This window comes from Anguilla rostrata, chromosome 4 (genome assembly GCF_018555375.3).
Source record: "Anguilla rostrata isolate EN2019 chromosome 4, ASM1855537v3, whole genome shotgun sequence".
NCBI lineage: Eukaryota > Metazoa > Chordata > Actinopteri > Anguilliformes > Anguillidae > Anguilla > Anguilla rostrata.
The window spans coordinates 46,677,656-46,696,369 of record NC_057936.1 but is presented as its reverse complement, the minus strand read 5'-3'; the positions used below and the strand labels follow the sequence as shown (position 1 = coordinate 46,696,369).

The following is an 18,714-nucleotide window of genomic DNA, read 5'->3' as shown; positions in this document are numbered from 1 at the left end:
GCTACAGAATCCCCGCCGGTGGAGTGTGTGGTATATGTGTGGTGTTTTGAATGTTTGGAGTGGTTTTGGTGTAGCAGATTCCCCGCCGGTGGAGTGTGTGGTTTTTGTGTGGTGTTTTGAATGTTTGGAGTGGTTTTGGTGTAACAGAATCCCCGCCGGTGGAGTGTGTGGTATATGTGTGGTGTTTTGAATGTTTGGAGTGGTTTTGGTGTAACAGAATCCCCGCCGGTGGAGTGTGTGGTATATGTGTGGTGTTTTGAATGTTTGGAGTGGTTTCGGTGTAACAGAATCCCCGCCGGTGGAGTGTGTGGTGTTTTGAATGTTTGGAGTGGTTTTGGTGCTACAGAATCCCTGCCGGTGGAGTGTGTGGTATTTGTGTGGTGTTTTGAATGTTTGGAGTGGTTTTGGTGTAACAGAATCCCCGCCGGTGGAGTGTGTGGTGTTTTGAATGTTTGGAGTGGTTTTGGTGCTACAGAATCCCTGCCGGTGGAGTGTGTGGTATTTGTGTGGTGTTTTGAATGTTTGGAGTGGTTTTGGTGTAACAGAATCCCCGCCGGTGGAGTGTGTGGTATTTGTGTGGTGTTTTGAATGTTTGGAGTGGTTTTGGTGTAACAGAATCCCCGCCGGTGGAGTGTGTGGTATTTGTGTGGTGTTTTGAATGTTTGGAGTGGTTTTGGTGCTACAGAATCCCCGCCGGTGGAGTGTGTGGTGTTTGTGTGGTGTTTTGAACGTTTGGAGTGGTTTTGGTGTAGCAGAATCCCCGCCGGTGGAGTGTGTGGTGTTTGTGTGGTGTTTTGAATGTTTGGAGTGGTTTTGGTGCTACAGAATCCCCGCCGGTGGAGTGTGTGGTATTTGTGTGGTGTTTTGAATGTTTGGAGTGGTTTTGGTGTAACAGAATCCCCGCCGGTGGAGTGTGTGGTATGTGTGTGGTGTTTTGAATGTTTGGAGTGGTTTTGGTGTAGCAGAATCCCCGCCGGTGGAGTGTGTGGTATTTGTGTGGTGTTTTGAATGTTTGGAGTGGTTTTGGTGTAACAGCCGGTGGAGTGTGTGGTGTTTTGAATGTTTGGAGTGGTTTTGGTGTAACAGCCGGTGGAGTGTGTGGTATTTGTGCGGGCGCATGGCGGACCCGCTCATGGCGGCTTGTCGTTTGTCTCCCCAGGGACCGGCAGACTTTCAGCAGCAGCAGCAGCAGCAGCAGCACATGCCCGGAAACTTCAGCCAAACCCCGAGACCCCACCACCCCGAGCCCTGGAGGGGGCCCCCGCCCCCGCCCCCTCAGGAGCGGGAGCCTTTCTTCATCGGCGGTGAGACGAAACGGCGCACCCAGGGCACCGCACACCCCCGTGCCGCACATTTCCATTCAGAAAAAGGGGGGTGGGGCTCGCCTTTCATTAAAGCTTTCCAATTAGCACTTTGTTTATAACTGGATCCAAATGTTTGGGGGAGAGAGGACGGGGGTGGGGTGGGGGGGTGGTGTTAGTGTATTAGTGTATTTTTGTACTAGTGTTAGTGTATGTTTTTTTTTTATAATAACATGAAACACCCTGATGACTTTTTTTTTGAAAAACAGGATAGTGTATTTTCAGTATTCCCCAGCATTAGCATTAGCATTTCTTAGCGTGTGTTTGGTGAGGTGTGCCAGTGTGTCTCCAGCCGTGGCTCTGGGCCCGAGGTGCAGCAGAAGTAGAGATGTCACAGCCGCCGAGCGGAAGTGTGGCCGTGCGACTCCGCGTGGTGATCCCCCCTCTCTCTCTCTCTTTTTGTTTTCTCTCAATCAAAGAGCCGAGGTTCCCAGGACAGCATATGTTTGATCAACAGAGCCCCGCTCCGCTCATGAATAATAACCACCCCCATCCTGGCCTCAATCCCATGGCTTTCAACCAATCGGGGCCCGGCTTCAACCAGCAAGGGCCGCAGCCCATGTTCCAGCGCGAGCCCATGAGGGCCAACCTCCCGCCCCCGGGGCCCCAGGGGCCCCTGGGCATGCCCAACCTGGGCCAGCACGGCCCGCCCAACCCCCGCCACTTCCTGCCCCAGCGGCCGCAGTTCCCCCAGCCCGGGCCGCCCCTCCCGCACCAGCACATGCAGTACGGCATGCAGGTACGCCCCAGAGTAAGTGCAGCGCTCTCCCCTCTCAGGACCGGTCCAGCGCAGTGCGCCGTCTCAAACGCGCTGGCTTCGTTAGCGTTAGCATTAGCGCGGTTTCCACACTGGCTGCTGTGAGCGTGCCCTTTGTTCTGGTACACAGGTGAAGAAAAAGGTTCCCATATTCCTGGATATATAACACAAAAAGGGTAGTGTGGAAAAGGAGGGGGGGGGGGGAGAGGCTAACCAGTATTATACTGATGTGTTAAATTTCCCACAAAACAAATGAAACCAGCAGTCTTGTATGTAATGTGTGCTCCCTGTTGGAGGTGAAGCCTGAAACAGTCCACCTCCTGTCGTGGTGAGCTTGACTCAGTTGTGGGTGTTGGGGTAAATAGGGAATGTTCACAGTCTTTAAGCATGGCCTGAAGCCCATTTTCTTTCGCTTTAGTTTTTTTTTTTTTTTTTTTTTTTGAGAAGCGTGAGGAAGGGCGCCTTCTCTCAGTGCTGTAATGGAGCGTGAATACTCGTGCGCGCGCTCGCTTGCGTTGATATGCCGTCAAGGTTTGTGAAGCACCGTAAGGTCAAATTTTGAGCCAGGTTATTCACAAAGCCTTTGTGGGCAGCTTGTAGACGAGACTGCCCTCTAGTGTTTGAAATATCTCTCCATCTTCTGCTTGGCTAATAACATTAGCCGCGGGTCGGTTCCCTTGCTGAGATTAATGTTCATTTGGAACGGGTTTTTGGGAATGGAATTCTCACTGCATACTGTTCCTTGGTTTCTTTTGGAACAAAACTGTAGAATTAATTTGAACTCTTTATGAGATGGAGAGTGAAATTAATTTAAAAATAGTATAATTTTAAATTGAAAAATGGCATGTCACGGTTTGGTATTGGCAGTTTGCTCGAATTTTGTGGTTAATTTTGTGGTCAATCATATTCATTTTATGCGATTGCATTTCTTCTATTCCACATATAAAATGATAATTATATTATATTATTATAATATTATAATTAATATTATAATATTAAAATATGGCATTTTGTTGGATGTTGTGTATGATTGTGTACGAAGTATCCAAGTATCCAAAGCTTGCAGTTCTTTGTGGATGAACTTTATATTTTGTGTCAAAAATGGTGAAATGCTTGTAGTGGTGTGCTGTGAAATGTCAGAAGTGTGGTGGAGGCCCTAATGTGTGTGTGTGTGTGTGTGCGCGTGCGCGTACGTGTGCACTTTACAGGGGCTGATGCACCCTCCACACCAGCAATCCCATCAGCACGAGCCGCACGGCCCCCCCCAGCAGCAGCAGCACCCCCCCCAGCAGCGCCACGACCTGCCCCTGCAGCCCCCGCACCTGCAGCAGCACCACCACATGCACCCCGGCGGGGACCCGCGGCCCATCATGCACCAGGGCCAGCAGCCCCCCTTCCGCCCGCAGATGCACGCCATCCAGCCGCAGGGCCACGCCCACCCCCGCATGCATCAGCAGCAGCACCCCCAGCCCCGCGCCAATCCCATCAGGCCCAGAATGGTGAGCAAAGCCTGGCGGAACCTTCCGGACCTTTATCCTCTCTGCCTGTGGAGCCGCGCTCCCGCTCTTCCCCCCTGAGAATCAATCTCTCTTCCCTCGGACAGCTTGCTCTTTATGTCCCCCATACTGTATTTGGAGCTTTAGAAAAAAGATTCATCCAGAAATCGAGAGGAGACTGAAGAAAGTGTGCTTTTTTTTTTCTTAAAATAAATAAATGAAGAGACCTTGACTAGCTCTGTGCTGGCTGTGTCCAATGACACTTTACCCCCTACAGATAATTAAATGAATTTGGATCAAAGGAGTAAGAATGCTGGCTCCTTTTTTCTTTTCATTCCCAGAACTTGCACGCTCAACAAAGGTAGATTTTGTACTGGCGAATTTGCATTAATTTATGATTGTACTATCCTTTCATACTTCTACCAGTGCAGCTGAGTTTTTTTACATTTTTTTTTTTTTTTTTTTTACATTTTGTCTGCACATGTACAGTCAAATCTTTGAATTAAAGCAGAAGTGGCATTATTCTTATTGCGAAAGTGTGCATGAGGGCGTAGTATCTTGTACTGTATTTTTATTACATTTAGACATTTGGCAGACTCTTACCAAAGTTCAGACATTAATGTTTAGGCAAGGAGTAGAACCAATGGCAAATAATATCACAGCTGATGGCAGTAGTCACTGCTTTAACGTGACACACAACACAGTGCCGTTAGAGGGGGACGGAGGCTGCAGTGCTGTCTGGAGCAGATGGGATTAAGCTTGTGTTCAGTGTAGCGAGAGTAGGGCTCTTAAACCCAAAATAAGTGCTTATAATTCATCTTTAGGGGAGCAGAGATGCAGAGTACACGGGTCTGTCTTCAGTGTTTGGTGGAAGTCTCTGCTGTCTTCGGTGTAGTGTGGAGTTCGCTCCCCTCCTGAATGGGATATGTATGCATTGAGTGAGCTTTATTTTTGGCCTCTTTCAGAACTCCCCTCCCCCATGCTGAAGCCATCCCTGCAGCAGATGCAGGGCCCCCCCCAGCGCAACAGCAACCTGCGGGAGCTCCCCGTGGCCCCGCCCAGCCCGGGCTTCGGCAGCCCCCGCCCCGCCACCACGCCCGCCGCGCAGGTGCGGCCCATCGCCAGGGCCCAGCCCGCCGCCAGGCTTCCGGAGAGGACCGTGGTCCAGAAGGTGAAGAAGGAGGCCCCGGTTCCCCAGCCCGAGCCTCCACAGAAGCCGCAGCCGGAGGTGAGCCCCGCTCTGCCACGCCCGTCCGGCGCAGACCGCCCCGAAACCCCAGCGGCGTTTGGGCTGGAGACGCGTCTCTTCTGAAGAGCACAGGAGCGAGGATTCACAAACTCCTCAAAAGGGGTGGAGCTGCCCTGGATTAGTTGCTTTATTCTGTATCACAGACTGTTGCAAACAGGAAATGATGTGGGCTTATCAATCGTGGTGTCACTTCAGACTATATGGAAATGTAGTTCCTGTTAGCACGCAGACAAAAAAGGGCTATGCGATTGTATAAAATAGAAAGAATTTACCAAACGGATCGGCAGAACAGTCTAGAATGTTCCGAAATTTGCCAGCTTTAGGCCTGCTGTCTCCTCGGAAAGCACCTTTCAGCAAGGCACACGGGTAACAATTACTGAAGTTGTTCTGAATGTCGTGCTGACTTACTGTTGCTATGACAGCACCTTCGGTTTTGTTGCACTTTCCTTTCCAGACTCTCCTCGAGACGTCGTCATGAGAACGTTATTCGCCGCTCTTTGTATTTAGTTCTAACCAATATTCCAAGAACTTGTGTGGGCTGAACACTGAAACAGAAACAGTATTATACTGTTTTAGTTCAGAAGGGAACAAAATGAAAAATCATTTGATATCCGAATCCCTTCGAGCTACCACCCGCTGTCGCTCGCTCGCCCGCCCGCCCGCTCGTCCGTCTCAGGAGTACGCTAAGAACAGCAGCTCTGGTCAGGAGCCAGTTCACAGCAGCATGCTAACCGCCACTGCTTGTATTAAAAATGTGGCCTAAATTACATGAAAACGCATTCGCATTGTGCTTCATTTTAGGACATTCTGTATACAGGACAATGTGAGGAATTGCCTTTTTTTTCCCCTTTATGCTTTTGTACGAGGCTAAATCCTCATTCTGTGTGGAAATAGGTTATTTTCTCTGGTCTGATGAGATACAGAGGTGACTTTAGTATGAAAAGAATCACATTTAGTCACAAAGTACTGGCAATAGCCCTTCTAAGTGCGGGTAATGAAGCCTCTTCCAAGCGACAAATAAGGTTCAAGGTCAGGCATGGTGTGAGAGAGCTGTTCATTAGACTCAATTATAAGGTCACAAATGAGATGTATCTCTTCCAATCCAGTCAGGAAAATCAATACCTGTGGTCCGAGTCCTTTCAGGAGGCGTTCCTCCAATCAGCGCTGTGGCCCAATCACAGATCAGCATCAGCCTGCTTTTCCCCCTGTTCATCACTTTTTACATATGGGTCAATATAAATGATCCCGTAAAAAATCTTAAACGGGTTTAACTCTGAAAAGTAGGTCTCTTGGAATGTCTTTTCAGAATTCCATGTTCTAGAACTCCACTGCTTTCAATTACCTGTAGTGATTGTTACTTCAGCATTAGAATGTTCAGTTTAAGAACATTCTAGGCACGTATTTGTGAGCAACGGTGTAATGCAACATGGCAATGAGTGGCGTGAGTGCCAATTAGCTGCATCACTTTGTGCTGACTTTGCTGTTGTCGGTCATCAACGTGCATTATGGGATGTATTATGAGTCTGGCACAGAATGGTGCACCTGTCTTTAATGTCTGGTCTCTTTTTGATCCTGATGTCTTTATAAAAGTGCAGCCCACATTTTATATTGTACTGTGCCTATTGTACTGTCATTTCAGTAACTAGCAGATTGCAGTGTACACATTCTGATGATACGGGTGTGATTTCAGTAACTAGCTGACTGCAGTGTGCACATTCTGATGGTATGGGTGAGATTTCAGTTACTAGCAGACTGCAGTGTGCACATTCTGATCATATGGGTGTGATTTCAGTTACTAGCAGACTGCAGTGTGCACATTCTGGTCATATGGGTGAGATTTCAGTTACTAGCTGACTGCAGTGTGCACATTCTGATGGTATGGGTGAGATTTCAGTTACTAGCTGACAGCAATGTGCACATTCTGATCATATGGGTGTGATTTCAGTAACTAGCAGACTGCAGTGTGCACATTCTGATCATATGGGTGTGATTTCAGTAACTAGCTGACTGCAGTGTGCACATTCTGATCATGTGGGTGTGATTTCAGTAACTAGCTGACTGCAGTGTGCACATTCTGATCATATGGGTGTGATTTCAGTTACTAGCAGACTGCAGTGTACACATTCTGATCATATGGGTGTGATTTCAGTAACTAGCTGACTGCAGTGTGCACATTCTGATCAAATGGATGTGATTTCAGTTACTAGCTGACTGCAGTGTGCACATTCTGATGATATGGGTGTGATTTCAGTTACTAGCAGACTGCAGTGTGCAAATTCTGATCATATGGGTGTGATTTCAGTTACTAGCAGACTGCAGTGTGCACATTCTGATCATACGGGTGTGATTTCAGTAACTAGCAGACTGCAGTGTGCAAATTCTGATCATATGGGTGTGATTTCAGTAACTAGCAGACTGCAGTGTGCACATGTGTGCGCATGCTGATGGTATTTTTGTGCATGCTGATGGTATGGTTGTGCTTTCAGGATCCAGATGAGGATGAGGAGACCAGGCTGTACAGGCTGAAGATTGAGGAGCAGAAGAGGCTGAGGGAGGAGATCCTGAAGCGGAAGGAGCTGAGGAGGCAGATGCAGGCCGGCATGAGGAAGAGGGAGCTGCTGGAGAGACTGTCCAGCCAGCAGCAACAGCAGCAGCAAGAACAGCAACAGCAGCAGCAGCAGCAGCAGCAGCAGCAACAACAACAGCAACAACAGCAACAACAGCAACAGCAACAACAGCAGCAACAGCAACAACAGCAGCACCAACAGCAGCAGCAGCAACAACACCAGCAACATCAGCAACAACTACAGCCCCCAGACTCCATTGCGCCTTTCAACGGCACCGGCATGCCTGGCCCGCCCACCCCTTCCCCCGTCCCCGCCCTCAACCCCACCCCGAGCCCAGCCAACCCTCGGCAGAACGTCAAGACCCGCCTGCAGATGGGCAGGCCCCAGGGCCAGGGCTTCCCCGGGGGGCCCCAGCAGAGTGTCCGGCCCCTGCACCCGGGCCCCGGGGCCCAGGCCCAGTGGCAGCAGAAGAAGGCCATGAACCGGCAAGCCCCCAACAGGCCGGGGCCCCAGTTCCCGACCCCCCAGGACCAGGGCAGGCCGGCGGTGCTGGCGGCCGTGCCGGGGGCGGGGCAGGGCCTGGGGGCGGGGCAGAGCCTGGGGGCGGAGCCGAAGACCGGCGTGAAGCGGACGGTCATGCAGCGGAGCAACAGCAGCGGGGCGGACGCCACGCAGGTCCCTCAGAAAGTGCGGGTGGTCAAGCTGCTGGGAGGGGTGAGTGGATCAGCGTCGCTACGGTGACACACGGGCAGACGGCGACACGGGTTCTGCCAGTACCGCGGTCTACAGTAATCTTCTCTCGTTCTGTTCAAGCCTGAAACGCATACGAAACGTCTGGCGTCTGTGAACGTCAGTCTGGAGTCAGTAGTTACAGTCTGGCTCGTGGAGCTCTGGCTTGCAGTGTGCAGTGTCACAGCCTTACGGGCCATGCCGGCTGGTTATTATTAGGCAGCTCTAGGTGAGATCAGCGCTCTGTACAGGAGGGCAAGCCTCTAGGGCGGGGCGGTGTAGGGCAGTGCCTGCCCCCCAGTCCGGACCGCTCAAGCCGTCCGCGATTTTAATTGGGACGATTTCATTTGACGTAAACTTGACCTGTTGGCTGAGGCTCGGGGACGAGCTCGGGCTGACTGAAGCCCTTCTGCGCGGCGACGAGTCTGAGTCCAGTTACGCTGCCAGCCTGCGGGGCCGATCAGTCAGGAGCGTTCTGCTCGCGCGCACACGCACTCCGCCGAGGTTCGGCGCCGGCCGCTTCCGCGAGCGCCGCCGAGCGCTGTCTTTACCGCCACAGCTCCCGCCCTGTCTCCGTTCTGTCGTTTAAAAAAAAAAAAAGAGAGAGAGCTTATTAGTAAATCTCGTATGAGCTTCGTTTTCTCCGTGTCTCACATCCCCATACGTCGTTCCTGCTGCCTTTTACGTGAGGCTCTGGGGATCGAGGGCTAGGTTTTTAAATCTCCGGATAGGTTTGTGGAAAACGGCGCTCTGACAGGACCCTGTCTTCTGAGCCGAATCCGGGCTGGCCGACATCACCTTTCGTTTCATTTTAATCCCCGTCGTCTGTGCTTAAGTTTCAGTTTTGCTTTACGTTGCACTTTGCCTTTAAAATGGAGAAATGGCTGGGGTAGCGTCAGCCTTCACGGGAGTACGGTGACGTTTATCCAGGAAGTGAGACTGGAGTTCACGCGACTTTAAGGTGGCTGACTCTGTCGAAGACCCGCTTTAGGCTCACTGATTAAAATGAATAAATGAAATGACAATAGCCTCTTCTTTTCTTTTTGTGCCTTGACAAATCTGCCACCTGAGCCTTAATTCTCTTATCGGCTGAAAGTGAAGGAAAGGTGAGCGTTTGTGCGCCAGGACGGAACGCGGTGTTCAGTGCGACAGCGTTAGCACTCAGCGCGTTCCCATAATCGCCCGGAGAATAAGGGGGGGAGGGGGACGGGGGGACGTCACCGCGGATGAAGATAACGCCGTGTCAGCAGGTAACAGAAACCTGTGGCGGAAACGCGCTCCGGCCACACCCCTGCCAGAGGGTACTGCCCCGCCGAAAAGCTGATTCACTGCATTCTGCCCCGGGACGTTGTTCTGCTGTCATTCCCCCCGGCAGCAGCACAATCTTATCTCCCCCCCGCCCCCCTCCCACCCCCCCTCGCTTTTTTACACAGTATCAACTTTCTTTCAGGTGTACAGAAACGAGTGTCATTCCAGGACGTGTAATTAATCTCTGCGGCCGGCTCCGTAATACCTGCGAAGAAAGAGACGGCGCTTTGGCGGATTTGGATTTGGCAGCTTAGCCGCAGATAAGGGAAATTAATTTTTCATCGGGAATAATGCGGCCTAACGGCGGCACAAAGCTTTAGGAGGATGAGGGACGGGGAACGCGTCAAGCGCTGTCACGGCGGCATAATGGCGCTCGGCATCTGATAGGCGTAATCAAGGGGTCGCCTTTTCAGCGCCGACGGATTAATCAATTTGCTGCTCTCGGGGCGCCGGGCGCCGGCGATAGCGCCAGCGCCGCCGGGATGGAAGTGAGATCTGATCTGTCAGGTCCTCACAGGGCCTGCGCGACGCGCGTCTCTCTCCTCTGCGCGCAAGGTGAAGGGAAGGAGGGAAGTCCTTTAAGGAAGCGTGAATGAAAACGTCCCCCTGACAAATCCGCCCCGTTGGAGCGTGCGCTTGGCCTGGGGCAGTCAGCCCCCCCGGGGGTCCTGCTCCACGCTGGCCTGCGGACCGGGCGCTGGACGGTTAGGCACGGGCTCCACCGCGTCATAGCGTTTCGAGCCTCCAGATCGCTGGGTTGCCCTTCCGGTACCGAGAGCTGTGAGCTGGGCGGGAGGGGCCCTGTCTGTGTTCCTGTCCTCTAGTTCCTATCTGCTCGCCAAAGGTTCTGGCTTAGAATGCTGTAGTGGGAGGAGCTGAGGCCTGAGGCATTGTGGGAAGGTCATTGTGACACGGGCATTGTGCTGGGGGGGGGCGGGGCTGCGTAAAGAGCGAAGCACCATCTCGTGGGGATGGTCTGCAGAAGCTGCATCAGTCACGGTGCGTAGTACTGAGATGGGCTGTTCACTGGAGGGCTGGGTCTGTGCAGCTACCACACACAGCCCTGTGCTCCTCCAGAGTGTCCACTCAACAGAGTAACACTTAAGCAATCGAGTTTTTCACCATATTTTATAAAAGGAGAAAAAGTTTTTCTTTATCAAGCTTAATTTACATCAGTAAAATGCAGGTGGATTTCCAGTGGTTTTTTATGTTGCTAACGTTATCAATCAGGCATCACGCATATTAGATTATATTTTTTAAGTGTCATGTTATATTGACAACAGTATTGTCGCTCTTGATTGAAACAAATTATTTGGAGTAGATGAGTCAACTTTTGTACTTGATGAACAAACGATACTTAGCATTCAAAACAGGTTAACTGAACGCTCATTAACAGTGAAATGTTAACTGAATACTCATTAGCATTTGAAATGGGTTAACGGATGCTCATTAACATTGGGAACGGGTTAGCTGCATGGCTCTCATTAACATTCAGAACGGGTTGGTGTCTTCAGAATTGTTTACATCTGTACAAATGTATTTATGTAATTCCTCAAAAGGCTTAGTTGGCTAGCTAGAGGAAAGATTTTCTGCAATGGAAGGACTGGTATGAATCTGTTATCAGTTTTCTGGTCTATTGAAGGCTGAACAGTGAATTATTCTGTAAGTTCTATTTTCCAAGTTTTCTTGGCTCATTGCTCTGTGCTGCTCCATTTCAGACTAATGTGTGAATATGGAGGCAAATTTATCTGGCAGTTTGTGATGATCAGTCATTAACTGGAAGCTGTCAAGGTGTAATTCAGTTTGAGTTTAATTACTGACGCAGAGATTATACGAGTCGGGGTTGAGATAAGAGCCCTCAGGTGTTACTATTTTTCTAAAAATCGTTGAGCGGCCAGGTGGAGAGACAGACTGTCAAGTGGGGTAATGATATCACTCCAGAAAGAGACGACTCTGGACACACTCCAGAGAGACATGACTGGACACACTCCAAAGAGACATGACTGGACACACTCCAGAGAGACATGACTGGACACACACTAGAGAGACATGACTGGACACACTCCAGAGACACGGCTCTGGACACACTCCAGAGAGACATGACTGGACACACTCCAGAAAGAGACAACTCTGGACACACTCCAGAAAGAGACAGCTCTGGACACACTCCAGAGGGGCATGACTGGACACACTCCAGCGAGACATGACTGGAAACACACTAGAGAGAGACAGCTCTGGACACACTCCAGAGAGGCATGACTGGACACACTCCAGAGACACGACTGGACACACTCCAGCGAGACATGACTGGACACACACTAGAGAGACACAGCTCTGGACACACTCCAGAGAGACATGACTGGACACACTCCAGAGAGACATGACTGGACACACACTAGAGAGACATGACTGGACACACTCCAGAGAGACATGACTGGACACACTCCAGAGAGGCATGACTGGACACACACCTAGAGAGACATGACTGGACACACCAGCGGACTGACTGGACACACTCCAGGAGCATGACTGACACACTCCAGCGAGACATGACTGGACACACTCCAGAGAGACATGACTGGACACACTCCTGAGAGACATGACTGGACACACTCCAGAGAGACATGACTGGACACACTCCAGAGAGACATGACTGGACACACACTAGAGAGACATGACTGGACACACTCCAGAGAGACATGACTGGACACACACTAGAGAGACACAGCTCTGGACACACACTAGAGAGACATGACTGGACACACTCCAGCGAGACATGACTGGACACACTCCAGAGAGACACAACTGGACACACTCCATAGAGACATGACTGGACACACACTAGAGAGACATGACTGGACACATTCCAGAAAGAGACAACTCTGGACACATTCCAAAGAGACATGACTGGACACACTCCAGAGAGACATGACTGGACACACTCCAGAAAGAGACAGCTCTGGACACACTCCAGAGACACATGACTGGACACACTCCGTAGAGACATGACTGGACACACTCCAGCGAGACATGACTGGACACACTCCAGAGAAACTTGTTGGTCTTTCCTGATTGTAGTGTTTTTCAATTTTAGTATTGCATCAGCCCCAAAAGACCGCAGACACTACAGAATTCAGAGCACCATTCAATCTGAGCCGCGTCTCTGTGTGCCCAGAGCAAGCAGCCAGAACCGGGCTGCGTTTTTGAAACTCGCTTGTATTGTTGAGAGTACAGGTGTGCGTGTGCGTGCGTGCGTGCGTGCGTGCGTGCGTGCGTACGTGCCTGTGTGTGTCTCTGACACTCTCTGAGCGCTGTGCTGTGGGTTGCAGGGCTCGGAGGCCGCCGATGGGCCCAGCTCCGTACCTCCTCCGCAGCAGCAGAGGATCCAGCAGGTTCCCCGGCAACCCCCGCCGCTCCGACAGGCCCCAATCAGGAAGGTCACCATGGGAACCGCCCCCCTGCAGCAGCTCCAGGCACCCAAGCCCAACCTGCAGCAGCTCGTGCCTCACGCAGGGAGGGGTGGCATGGGCCCCCCCCAGCAGAACAGGGTGAGTGCAGCACTGTCTTAACTCCGCCCTGTTTACTCAACACAGTACTGAAGGGTTTACTGCAGTGATCACACGACACCACTTTATGACCTTACATACTGTTACATTGTGCGTATTAACTCCTTTTACTTAGACACACAGCCCACAGACCTGAAGAAATGACTACAGCGCACATACAAAACCACCCTTTACCACCCTTCACCACGTTTTACTGCGTTTATGGCGCTAATAAGGAAACACTTTTCCATCTTAACCTTTCATAAAAAGCCCTTCTCGGCATAAATAAAGTTACAGCGTTCATAAAATCTTAAATGGTATGCTTGAGCACAGTTACTCTACTTCACATGAATTACTTCTGCTGTGCTCGTAAGAACACCCCTTGTTTTTATACGTACGGTTATACCGCTCATTAGCCCAGCTTCTGATTCTGTACTGTATCATGATGAGATCTTTGTAAACGCTTGGAAAATGAAGAATTGGCTCGAGTCCCAAAATCAAAGCTAGCCGAGCGCATACAGAGCGCAGAGGCAGCGGCACGCGGTGCTTCTAGCAGAGGCTAGCGGCGCTGGCTACCAGTGGGCTCGGGCTGCCCTTTTAAACGAGCTAATATGCTAACGGTCCCTCGGCTGTAATAACTCAGCAGGCTAACGAGCGAACGGGAAACGGTGTGAGGTAAGCTAAGGCAGCTCAGGTAGGAGCGGCGCTGAGGCTCTGCCCGCACCCGCGGGCGCGCTCAGCGAACGTGACTGCGCGGGTCAGGCCCCATTACGCCCGGACGAGTTCACATGCCCGTTACCGCGGGAACAGGCGGGGCGGGGCCTTCCCCTCCCCCTGCCCGCGGGCTCCGTTCGGCACGCGCGTCTCCGGGTCACGCTCTGTTCTGACACGCGTGCGGGGGGGGCGGGGTTAAACGCGGCGGAGCGCTCAAGTTCATCTGAAGCGCGGCGGCGTGACTTGGCGGCGTGCCCTGTGTGTGCCGGCAGGTGGTGGTGCAGGGCCGGGGCCGGGCGGGAGCGCTCCAGATGGGCAGGGGCCGCGGCGCCGCCGGCAGGCAGAGCCCCTGCACCGTGTCCATCGAGGGCCTCTCGTCGTCCACCACCGACGTCCAGCTCAAGAACCTGCTCAAGTCCATCGGGCCCATTCAGGTAGGGTCACCCCCAGCCCCGGCGCTGTCAGCAGCCTTCTCACCCGCCAAGGCCGACGCCATCAGCCTGGATTACCCCCCCGCCCCCCTCCCCCCGCCCCTGCCCCTGCCCCCGCCCCCGCCCCCGCCCAGCTGCCCTGGCTGGAATATGAAGCGCTCTCCTAATGTGTAAAAGAACTTGCTTTTCACGCGTCTTCTGTCTGCTTCTGGCGCTGGACCCGCTCGCTCTCGCTGACATTTAAGGCCAATGGGATTGTGCGCTGACCGGCTGTGATCAGCTGACGCTGCTCTCCTTACGGTGCGCTCTGCGTCGGGACGTGCCACACAGAAGGGTTTAAACAAAGCAGAGGGGGGCTTCATCTGACAATGTTTTTCAAAACATTTCTATTATTTCTATTATCGTGTTTCGCTAAAATAATGTGAGTTTGCTCATAATTATGGGAAGGAGTGCCCCAGCGCAATTTAGCTTGCTGTCGAGCTCAATAGATTATCCTACAGTCTGAACGCAGACGGTAGGACTGGCTAATTGGCTAACATTTCAGCTCTCAGAGTAACACGCACAGCTGAAGTTAACAGGCAAACTCCTCTAAAAGTTATGAATCATGGTTTTCACTGACATGGAGTGACCTCCTTTTTCAGTTTGGTTATAATTATCATGGTATCAAGTCAATGTTGATATCCCTTATTTGCCCTGATTGTCCCAGTTAATCTGTGATGTCCCAAATGTCCAGGGTGACTGCAGCGATGTGATCGTCCCCATCTCCCTGTCCTTCCTGAATTCTAACGATATTAAATATTTAGATAGCCTGATTGCTTTTAATACTTTTGTGTTTGATATGCCTGTTATTCAGTGATGCTATTATTGTTTCTCATCTTTTTAACTAGTTTCTCACAATTTTTAAATTGTTCTTTTAAATGTGCTAAAAATGTAATCCCTTAGATAAACTGAGTAGAAGTATTTGAGAGCTAATATCAGTACTCAAACATTGGTTTTAGCATTTTATTATATTATTTTTATCTGGGGGGAAAATCGCCTGCAAAATGATAACGGACAGGTAAAGTAGGATAATTCCTTTGTTCCTTAGGGTGTAAATTATAAAAAGTGCAAAGAGGGTTATGTAGAGTTATTTGAAATTAGCTGAGGACAGAGAATTTATACTGCATTAGAGGACCACCCTGGTAACACTAGAACTAAACTTATCTGTCACATAAACTAGCTTAACATAGCCTATAAAATTGCTTAATTTAAATCCTTATTAAAATGTTATTCTTTGCACACAGTATTTACAGTTGAGGCCAAAAGTTTACATACACACCTAGGCTAAAGACATTCAAACTCAAATTTTCTCAACAATTTCATGTTACCATACATTTCCTGTATTAAGTCAATTAGAGTATCCACTTTATTTCCATAAGAGGTCATTTTAAAATAATAGCTAAGAGACAGATTTATTTCCGCTTTGATGTACTGTATCAGATTTTCAGTGGGTCAGAAGTTCACCTACACTTTGTTAGTGTTTGGTGGCATTGCCTTTTAATTGCTTAACTTGAATCAAATGCTCGGGGTAGCCTTCCACAAGCTTCTCACAATACTTTTGCTGGAATTTTTGCCCATTCCTCCTGACAGAACTGGTGTAACTCAGTCAGGTTTGTGGGCCTCCTTGCTCGGACACACTTTTTCAGTTCAGTCCACATATTTTCAATGGGATTCAGGTCGGGGCTTTGTGATGGCCACTCAAATACTTTCACTTTGTTGTCTTTAAGCCATTGTTTCATCTAACCAGAGAACACTCCTCATTTTGGATTTTTTATCGGTCTTGAGTAGGCTTTCTTCTTTCGAAACTTTCAGCCGTAAGACTCCTTAAGTGATGTAGATACTTTGGTACCTGTGCCTCCAACTCCTTCACCGTTACCTTGTTGTTTCTGGGATTCAGTTGACCTTTCGACCAAAGTTACTTCAGCCCTGAGTTATTTGTGCCACCTTCCTGAGACTGCATTCTGGTAGCTATCAGCTACGTGCATATCTAATAGATAGCTAAGGTAAGGACGTTGACTTATTCCAATTATAATTTGCTATCTAGCTATCCAAGTTAAGATAAAGCACAACTATAACGTCCTCATAAAAGCAAACTAGCAAGCTAACGTTATCGATAACATGCCTATGAAACAAACCTCCTAGCTAGCTAACGTTAGATAGCTAGCTAAATGAATATAACCAGAAATAATCTGAGGCACTCTAATTTAGTGAACCTACGTTAGTCAAATATTTGCATTGTCTGAACAGCAGGACGGTGTGTCCTGTCAGATTTCTTCGGCGTGGAAATGGGAGTGGTTACTGTATTGTGACGCAGAAAAATGACAACTTTCTCAACCGGTTGAAAATAGGACGATGAATTTAAAACGCATATTTCTCAAAAAATACAGAACGAACATATTTAATACTTTGCTCATTGTGTTTCTTCAATGCCTCTTGTGCAAATAGCACATAAAACCGAGAAAGTGTGAAAATGGTACTCCTTTAAGCCATTGTTTCATCTGACCAGAGAACACTCCTCCAAAAGGCTAGGTCTTTGTCCTGGTGATCGCCTACAAACTTCATTTTGGCTTTTTTATGCCAGTCTTGGAGTAGGGGCTTCTTTTCGAGAGCCTTTCAGGCCATTAAGGACTCTCTTAATGGCGGATGTAGATACTTTGGTACCTGATGCCTCCAACACCTTCACCAGTTCCTTTGTTATTGTCTTGGGGTTCAGTTGAACCTTTCGGACCAAAGTTCGTTCAGCCCTGGGAGTTAATTTGTGCCACCTTCCTGAACGATGCAGTGTCTATGTAGGCCCTTAAATACAGCCACAGGTGCCAATTAACTCCCAGTTAACTCCTAATTATGACAATTGTCCAATCAGAAGCTTCTAAAAAGTAATTATATCAATTTCTGGAATCTTAAACAGACAGTCACCTTGGTGTATGTAAACTTTTGACCCCCTGAAATAAATCTGTCTCTAATCGATTGTTATAAAATGACCTGATGTGAACTAAGTAGATGCCCTAACTGACTTCCCAAAAGAAATGTATGGTAAAATGAAATGTGCAGAGTTGTAAAAAACTGAGTTTGTATATCTTTAGCCTAGGTGTATGTAAACTTTTGGCCTCAACTGTACTCTACTGTAGATCAGGACAATACCTTTGTCATTTGTCAGTTCTCTATTCACAGAAAGTACATGCTGTACTGTTAATTACGGACTATATTACCAAAGGCCTTCACCAGTGTGCGATCACTCTAAACCAAATTTCAGTTCAGTGTGAACTTTTGTTGAGGGTAAATGCAATAAACAGTGTGGCTTCAGTGCTGTATTCTTGGATTCTAGTTTAGTTATCTTTTGGAAAAGAGTTGACCAAAGGTTTACTTTTACTTTGCTCACTTTCTAGTTCTGTGCTGCAGGACTTTGCTTTGCCACACTTAGGATTTGAACCTGCACGCTCTGTAACACTCATGTGTCCAGGTGGCTGCAAACATGCACATCAGTCATGGGAGAGCTGCATTCTTCAGGGCAAACCCCCCCCCCCCTCCTCAGCTTCGCTGTGTGTGGGACCCTGTGGTGTGACTAAAGAAGCCGGCCTTCGGAAGGCTTTGTCTGTGTCCGTGTTCTGGGCCTTGAAATTCTCACCGCTTCACTGTCTCTCGCCTGTGCGCAGATGTTCAAAATGTTGCCGCAGCAGAGGAAAGCCGTCGCCAAATTCGTCCACCCCCAGCACGCCTCCAGCTTCCAGCAGAGCTTCCACAGGTAAAGCCACCCCCCCCACCCCCCGGCTCTCCCAGGGCCTGGCCTCTCGCTGTGCTGAATGAATGCTAGCACAGTCGCTCACCCGCCCGCTTCTGTGCACACCACACAGGCACATGATAGACCTGTCGCACATCGATGTTTCTCTGATCGATGGCTGAGCCCGCGCCGAGGACGCCCGCAGGCAGAGGTCGGGGAGAAGCGTCGAGGACCCCGACGGGAGTGCCGCCTCCACGCTGGCCGACGCCCACCTGCCGGCTTCCTGTCGGGACGGCCCGGGGGAAGGATGGCGTTTTGGGCGCGGTCTGACCGGGCACCACTGCGCATTGCGACCATGGAACACTTGAAGACTGTGTATGTGCTTTTCACTGTGTCAGTGTGACCGAGCGTGTGAGGCGTGACACACAGCACTGGCCGCACGCCACTCAGACAGGAAACCGTAGACTCATTCTCAGCTATCACAGAACTCTAAAGAACTGGTGTGTTCTGCCCCACTGCGTAGAGAACAAACTGTGAATAACACTCGATAATGGTTGGTCTCATCTTTAGACATTTCAACACACTGGCCCTACTCACGTTCTTTACAACTGGTTCAGAGACGTTTGTTGTTTTTTCATAATACGGCGTTACCTTCTGCAAAAAGAAGGTTCTACAACTAGGGACTTTGAGATGTGAATGGGAGCACGGCTTGCTCTTTCACATTTTTCCTTTTCATAGTGCCTTGCATGTCCTGTAGAGGGCAGCATTTAATAGTTAACATCGCATTTGAGAGTCGTGTT

The 18,714-nt window shown here is 49.8% G+C and overlaps 1 protein-coding gene across 1 annotated transcript in view; it reads left to right on the top strand.

The window, feature by feature from the left end:
- The window catches only part of rbm33a (RNA binding motif protein 33a), a 51,616-nt gene extending 33,380 nt beyond the window's left edge, over positions 1-18,236 (top strand). Inside the window, exons 11-19 of the mRNA XM_064334122.1 lie at positions 1,160-1,304; positions 1,781-2,112; positions 3,327-3,684; positions 4,580-4,842; positions 7,350-8,144; positions 12,797-13,015; positions 13,999-14,160; positions 17,850-17,938; positions 18,048-18,236. Of these exons, the coding sequence (XP_064190192.1) occupies positions 1,160-1,304; positions 1,781-2,112; positions 3,327-3,684; positions 4,580-4,842; positions 7,350-8,144; positions 12,797-13,015; positions 13,999-14,160; positions 17,850-17,938; positions 18,048-18,096 (2,412 nt within the window). The 3' untranslated portion in view covers positions 18,097-18,236. The remainder of the gene's footprint in view (positions 1-1,159; positions 1,305-1,780; positions 2,113-3,326; positions 3,685-4,579; positions 4,843-7,349; positions 8,145-12,796; positions 13,016-13,998; positions 14,161-17,849; positions 17,939-18,047) is intronic.
- Positions 18,237-18,714: the final 478 nt, after the last annotated feature.